The sequence below is a fragment of the Sinocyclocheilus rhinocerous genome, unplaced genomic scaffold, assembly GCF_001515625.1.
Source record: "Sinocyclocheilus rhinocerous isolate Xijiao unplaced genomic scaffold, SAMN03320098_v1.1 scaffold686, whole genome shotgun sequence".
In the NCBI taxonomy this organism is placed as follows: Eukaryota; Metazoa; Chordata; class Actinopteri; order Cypriniformes; family Cyprinidae; genus Sinocyclocheilus; species Sinocyclocheilus rhinocerous.
This window is the reverse complement of record NW_015647963.1, coordinates 113,315-121,487: the sequence shown is the minus strand read 5'-3', so window position 1 is coordinate 121,487 and position 8,173 is coordinate 113,315. Positions and strand designations below refer to the sequence as shown.

Sequence of the window (8,173 nt, the reverse complement as noted above, 5' to 3'; positions counted from 1 at the left end):
AGCTTAGGAGGTGTTGATGGAAGCGATTTACTGGATTTATGCTTTGATAATCGTACTGAATATCATCCAGATGTAGTTTTTGATAAAAATGTGATTTTCTCACCTTTTTGCTCAAAATTATGCATTTTTATGAAACCTGCCAATATTCAAGTGTTGAAAGACTGCTTTAAGCTAGAATAAAACTGATTTTTTTTGTTTAAAAGTAGAGGCTCTGATCTTGATTTTGGTGTATTGCATATTCAAATATTCATACAGCAAAATATACGGGAGGCCATCAAATTTTAGTGAAAATCATCAAAATCGCTGGCAGGTGGCTGGCAACTTTTTTAAAAAAATGCTGGCGGGGAAAGAGTTAATAGTTGATAGTGTTTTTTTTTTACATAAATTTTATTTATTTATGGTTTTTATTTTAATTTGAATGAATGTTTTAGTTTTTTTGTTGTTGTTTTTTTGGGGTTTTTTTTTTTTATATATATATCTATATAGTTTTTATTCATTTTTTATTCTTTTAGTACAACAAATTAAATGAAAATGAGAAATATTGCCTTGGCAACTAGCTGAAATAAAATAAGTTTAGGTTTTTTATATTTTATTATTTTATTTCAGTTTAAGTTTATTTTTCAAGTCAGAAAAATGTTTTTGTTGTTGTTGTTTTATAATAATTAATTATTATATTAATAATAATAATAACCCTCGAAGGTACCTCGTTGTACAATACAATATATATCTCCAATATATGCTAAGATATTTACAGTAATTAGCAGCAATTATGACAAAGCTTGTTTTCAAAATGTGTTCATTAAGAGAATCTGGGATTATTGATATATTCAATTAATTAACTAAGATTAATTTCATGATTCCAAAAGTTTCAAGAAATATATGTGACCCTGTCTGTGAAATCCAGGCTAAAGTCTCAAAATCTAATTATGAGATAACAAGCATCACAGTTTGATTTCAACCATTAATTTCACTATGATTTCAATCTTTTACATGGCCTTACTCAGTCAATATTAAAGATATAAAGGTTATATTTCCACAGAATGTTCTACATCTTTATGAAGGATGATTTTATGTAGAAAACAGTAAATCACAAAAAAAATGACTTTAGCTGGGTTTTCACAGGCAGGGTCACATATGTCCTTCCATAAAAATTGTTATTAAGCGGGGGAAAGAAATTTTTCTTTTAGCCTTTTAATTTAGATTAAAGTTTAGGTTTTTATATAAACTACCGTTGGCTGATTAGCAATTTGTGTTACCAAGCAATTGAACAGGTGTACCTAAAAAAGTGGCCGGTGAGTGTATATATACACACACACACACTAAAAAAAGACAAAAAAACAAAATTACTAAAAACAAAACAAGAAAATTTTTAATGAAAACATAAAATATAACAGTATCTCAATGACACTAAATTAAAACTCTCATAACTAAAACTAAAATCATAAAAATATGACTTAAATAAAAAAACAATATCATTAGCTGCGATAAAATAAAATGTAAAAAATAAACTTATTTTATTTCAACTTTTTTCATTTTCATTTAGTTTCATTTGAAATGCTAAAGTAACTAAAACTAAAATCTTTTTATAGACATATTTTTAAAAAATGACAAAAATAATAAAATGACCACTACTCACAACTAAAATTATTATAAAAATACAAATGTAGAAAATAAAATACTTAAATAACACTGTTAAATGCACACAGTTTATTTTGTAAAGTCGCTGTGTGAAGATATTCAGTGTTTATGATGAACTCATTTTATTTGGTAATTCTGGTCATTTAATGGCATTATTTCCGTGAAGCTTTGGTTAAACTGTAAAAGTTAAAAAACGAGTCCAGATGTACAAACAGGATTCGAGCGGGTTCATGCAGTTACGAGCAAACTGAAGAGAAAATAAATGAGTGTTTGATGTCAAGCAGCGATATCGCATTTCCTCTGAAAGGCAAATCTGATTTGAATTAAAAGCTGATTTCCTGTAAGTCTGATCATTTGTCAGCTTCAACCGCAAACTTACAGTTGCCAAAACGCAGAAATGTTGATTATCTAAACACGGGGTTTAAGAAGCCGGATGTTTGACTTCACAGGCCGCGTTTGAGGTCGGGAAAGTCCAGATGAAGTTCTTACACTTGCTGAGCGTCATGGCGACCCAGACCGTTTCCCTCCACTGCTACAGTGACCCGGCGACGGTTACCATGGAGACGCCTCGGGCCCTGCGTTTCTGGGGTTGGAACGGTCAGGTGTTCGAGGAAAACTCGCCTCTGAGTCCACGTGTGGTTCTGGACCACTGTGAGGTGAGCCGAATCTGGACTAAAGAGACGGTTCACCCAGAAATGAAAATTAGCTGGTGATTTACTCTCCCTCAGGCCAACCAAGATGTAGCTGACTTTTCTTCTTCAGTAGAACAGTAAAGATGATTCCTAGCTGAAACTGTGGTCCTCGGTGATTCACAAAATGCAGTGGCTAATATCAGTTTGAAAATCTAAAAAAATCACATCATGCAACACAAAATGAATCCCTGTGGCTCCTGATGATATATTGAGGTCTTATGAAGCGAAACAATCAGTCTGTGCAAGAACCTGATCATTATTTACATTATTACCTGTAATCCAGAGCCTCAGGCAAACGGTCCGGAGTGATGAGTGAGGTTTACAAACGAATCGGTTCTTTTGAACCGGTTCTTTTTGGTGAACTAGTTGAATCCGTTCACCAAATTAGACTGAATCATCTGAAACAGTTTGTTGCTCAAGCAGCACAGATCTACAAGTTACTCAGTCAAAATGAGCTGAAATACCAGCGCATCTGATCCTGTGATGAATGAATCATTCACCAGTCACTGAACTGAGGAAACAGTTCGACTCGGACTGAATGAGCCGCTGATATGAGCATGAGTGAACCGAACTTAATAATTAATGTTATTAGGGTTTCTCATTGTTTACGTACAAAGGTGAGCTAGGCTAGTTTATTCTGTTTATATGCTTTAGACATGTAAAACATCCACGTTTCACATTATTATTGGGTGCTTTAATAATATAATCGCGCATAATTTACATCACTGCGTGATTACGTAAATGAACTAGTGAATTGAACCAGTTCATTGAAACGAACTGTTCGAAAGAATCAGATCAGAATCAGATTTCTCCGTTTGTCTGAGGGCTCTGGATTACAGGTAATAATGTTGTAAATAATATTCAGGTTCTTGCACAGACTGATCGTTTCTCTTCATAAGACCTCAATATATCATCAGGAGCCACGGGGATTCACTTTGTGTTGCCTGATATGCTTTTTTTTTATTCTCAAAGTGACGGTTTCCATTGACTTGCCTTTTATGAATCAGACGGTTTCAGCTGAAAAGGCGGCTTTTCTGTTCTACTCAAGAAAAAAAGTCACCTACATCTTGGATGGCCTGAGGGTGAGTAAATTAACAGCTAATTTTTGGGTGAACTGTCTCTTTAAGGACCAGGGTAAATGTGATTCAGGACTGGGTTTAGTGTGGTTAGTAGTTCTGGGCTTGTAAGGTTCAAATTCATCATTTTCTCATGTCGTTCCTGCTATGACTCTTCTGTGGGAGATAAAAGATGCTGCGGCCGAGCTCCAAAAAACACAATAAAGAAAATAAGAATACTCAATATGACTTTATAGTTAGTCTTTAGAAGTCATATCATAGCTTTGTTTGAGAACTAGCCCAGAAACCAGCTCTCAAATCTCGTATTTGTGCATATTCAGACTTGCTGACGATATGGCCAAAAATATTATAACATTCGATATCAATTACAATATTTATTTCATACCATTAACGGGAAGGAAAAGCATTCAACATGTTTGTTAGACCTCAAAAATGAATGTAATGTAAATTTAAAAGTCAGCTACCTTTTAATTTAGGGCCCCATGAAATCTGTTTAATTTTTTCCCAAATTTGATGTTTTCAGTCTTTTTTTTTTAGGTTGTGTTTAATGATTTAAATTCATCATCAACAATAATGAAATTTATTCATAAAACTTTAACAATGTAATTGATCTTTTAAAATGTAATCAAATTGAAATATTATTATTAATTTCTAATGAAAGCCGCTATAATTTGTAATAATCTGTTCTGGATATCGTTAATTTTAAAGGACTAGTGTCTAAAAAATACATGTTTATAGTGTTTATAGCACTTGTTTATTTACCGGTATATTACATTTTTTCTGAATATACACTCAGAAAAATGTTAAGATTGATGTATTTGAATTGCATATAAAATTTCCGTCCATTTGGATTATACAGTTTTACAGAAAATGTATCTAGATGTTTGCCTGTTTTTCTGAACAGATCCGTGACGGCAGCTGGCACCAGTCGCGATTCCTGTTTCAAACCCAGGACACTCAGCAGCTTCCCATCGTGGACATTCAAGGTGTCCATCCCTCGCGTCCAGGAGACCAGCGGCACGTGGAAGTGGGTCCTGTTTGCTTCCTGTGAAATCACTGAAGGACTAAAAACGGTCCTGATCCTCAAATCAGAGCAGCGGCGATCTGAGCGACTGCTGCGGTCCTGGGACGTCTCTAGAACCCGCCTGAAGAACGAGCGCGTCTCCAGCCCGGGACGTCGCTCCATCCGTGTGTTTTGAGAGACTGCTGTTGTGTTTTATCTGTTGTGGTTTCTGTTTTCTTCCATTCAAACATGCACAAAGTCTCGGGCAGAGTCCTTGTGAATTGTACGTTCGATCTTGAATAGATAAAGAGCCAGACAAGGTTGATCTTGTTAGCAAACGATGAAAAGGCCGACCTGGACTCTCTAGATGGTGCTCTACCTCCTTCACATACAGGTGCTCGTGTTCAGGTGCATCCGGCCCCAAACAAACTCTACGCAAGTACGCCAATGCAAACTCCATTTAGTGCATCATTGTGTTCTGCAATTTGTCTTCTACTATTAGTTTTTCTGTCAGGTCAAGGCTGAGCAACAGTTTGAACGCAGTCTTGCTGAGCAAGTTAATCAGGGGACGACGTTTATAACAACACTATGTTTCCATCCATGTGTCTAAAGTGATTTTTGGCATATTACCTAAAGAATGTTGAATGGAAACGTCAAGAAGTGCATAAAAGCATAAAAAATTGTGTTTTTGCATAAAACGCTGGATGGAAACGGCAAGAAATGCACAAAATATTTCAGTAAAAAAATTCAGTATCGTATAAGAAAAGTGGGATGGACATGCCAAGAATTGCATAAAATCCTAAAATTTTGGATTATCACATAACAAACGCTGGATGGAAAGATCAAGAAGTGTATAAAATTGTAAAAAAATGGGGTTTTCAAATAAAATAAAATAAACACTGGATGGAAATGCCAAAAAATGCATAAAATCATAAAATATCACATTGCAATTTGTCTTCTACTATTAGTTTTTCTGTCAGGTCAAGGCTGAGCAACAGTTTGAACGCAGTCTTGCTGAGCAAGTTAATCAGGGGACGACGTTTATAACAACACTATGTTTCCATCCATGTGTCTAAAGTGATTTTTGGCATATTACCTAAAGAATGTTGAATGGAAACGTCAAGAAGTGCATAAAAGCATAAAAAATTGTGTTTTTGCATAAAACGCTGGATGGAAACGGCAAGAAACGCATAAAATAAAAAATAAAAAATAATAATTCAGTATCGTATAAGAAAAGTGGGATGGAAATGCCAAGAATTGCATAAAATCCAAAAATTTTGGATTATCACATAACAAACGCTGGATGGAAAGATCAAGAAGTGCAAAAAATTTTAAAAAATGGGGTTTTCAAATAAAATAAAAAAAACACTGGATGGAAATGCCAAGTAATGCATAAAATCATAAAATATCACATAAAAAAACTGCTGGATGGAAATGCCAAAAAATGCATAAAATCATAAAATATCACATAAAAAACTGCTGGATGGAAATGCCAAAAAATGCATAAAATCATAAAATATCACATAAAAAACTGCTGGATGGAAATGCCAAAAAATGCATAAAATCATAAAATATCACATAAAAAACTGCTGGATGGAAATGCCAAAAAATGCATAAAATCATAAAATATCACATAAAAAACTGCTGGATGGAAATGCCAAAAAATGCATAAAATCATAAAATATCACATAAAAAACTGCTGGATGGAAATGCCAAAAAATGCATAAAATCATAAAATATCACATAAAAAACTGCTGGATGGAAATGCCAAAAAATGCATAAAATCATAAAATATCACACAAAAAAACTGCTGGATGGAAATGCCAAAAAATGCATGAAAGCATTAAAAAATTGGGATTTTGCATTAAAACGCTGGATGGAAACGCCAAAGAAGGGCGTAAAAAAAAAAAATCTTAAAATTTTGGAATATCGCATAAAAAAACGCTGGATGGAAATGCCAAAAAATGCATATAATAAAAAAGGGGGGTTTTGCATAAAAAACGCTGGATGGAAATGCCAAGAAACGCATAAAAATTAAAAATAAAATCATCAAAGTTTTGGGGTGTCACATAAAAAACGCTGGATGGAAACGCCAAAAAGCGCATAAAAGTCTTAAAATTGTGCTATCACAAAAACCGCTGGATAGAAACACCAAGAAGTCAGAAAATCTTACAATTTTTGGGTATCATTTAAAAAAGGCTGAAATCTTTAAACATTGGGTATCGCATAAACAACGCCAAGAAACCCATAAAACTCTAACATTTTGGGGTATCATAAAAACGCTGGATGGAAACGCCAAGAAGCGCATAAAATATTATAACAGCAAGATGTGCATGAAATCTTTAAACGTGCATTAAAAGCATATCGAGGTGGCTACTTTTTTTGTTCGGTTAGAGAACGTGCATAAACTACAAACGGTTTATTATTTTAGTAGCTACTGATCATTTGCGCCCGTTTAAGATTCTGTTTGCCTGAACACAAGGGATGGATACAGCATGTTTTTCTCAAATGTTTTATGCGATATCTCAATGTTTTGCATCTTTTTAATGGAAACATCACAGACAGCCACAGACGGAGGCGTTTGAAGGATTTCTGTGGTTTATGGGTCAGTCGTTCGCATCCGTGTGCTTGCGTACAGTGTGTTTCTGGCCCTAAGGTGCTCGTTTGTGCTGGCTTTTTCTGTTGTACTTCTGCGTTTGGTCATTTCGATCACAACAACCCTAATTTATATGAACAGTGTGTTGATAAGTTATGTTACACATCGGCTTAATATACTTTCTACGTTAAGGAGAACGTTCACTCGAGACGCCACGAGTATCTCACCTACGTGAAATCCAAGAACGAGGATTTTGTGTGACATTATGTTATTTGAAACCATTTTAAAATGTTCCCAGGTGATAAAAATATGTGAATTTACAAAAAATCTTATGAGATATTTGTGACATCTCTGTGGTATGGAAGCCGTTTCTGCCAACGAATAGAAAAACAAAAAGTTTATAATCCATAATTCTGAGTTTATATCTTGCAGTTCTGATTAAAAAGTCGCAATCACTGCAATTCTGAGGCAGAAATGGGCTTTCATAAGGTCAGTGTCGGCCGACTTCTCCGTGGTGCTGCCGTATTCAGCGTTAGCAATGAGTTAGTCATTTTTTATTTTCCCCTTATGTATATTTGGACATTATATGTTTGTTTATTTATGTTATCTTTTTTATTTCTCCAAAAAATACTGTACTCCAATAAATTATGATATCGCTCAGAGATCTATCTGGTCACTCACCATTTAGTTCGAAATCTTATTTATGTCAAATTTGTATTTGTATATAAACACAAATAGGGAGTTGTGTTCTGGCAGCTGCGATTGGCCAGATTCAGATCACATGATCACACACAAGAAGTGTAACACCTGTTAACTTATGATTACAGCATCAAAACTGTCACTAAATGTGCCTACAGAAACAAAACAAAGACGGAAAATGTAAATATTTAATATTTTGACATTAAATAAAATGTATGATATAATCCCAATGTTCACATGCGTTATTTTTATTTATTTATATGAATAAAAATGCCCTTTCTGTCATGGGGTCTGCCTAAATATAACCTAAACTGTATATACTTAGATCCTATTTTCCTTTAAAATAATTAAATAATAAAATATTCCATACACACACACACACACTCACACACACACATACACACACACACACACACTCACACATACACACACACTCACACACACACACACACACACACACACACACATA

The 8,173-nt window shown here is 34.3% G+C and overlaps 1 protein-coding gene across 1 annotated transcript in view; it reads left to right on the top strand.

The window, feature by feature from the left end:
* LOC107709510 (collagen alpha-1(XXIV) chain-like) overlaps positions 1–5,287 on the top strand; it is a 125,639-nt gene extending 120,352 nt beyond the window's left edge. The window contains exons 56-57 of the mRNA XM_016514004.1: positions 2,065–2,294; positions 4,311–5,287. Of these exons, the coding sequence (XP_016369490.1) occupies positions 2,065–2,294; positions 4,311–4,457 (377 nt within the window). The 3' untranslated portion in view covers positions 4,458–5,287. The remainder of the gene's footprint in view (positions 1–2,064; positions 2,295–4,310) is intronic.
* The last annotated feature ends 2,886 nt before the right edge of the window (positions 5,288–8,173 follow it).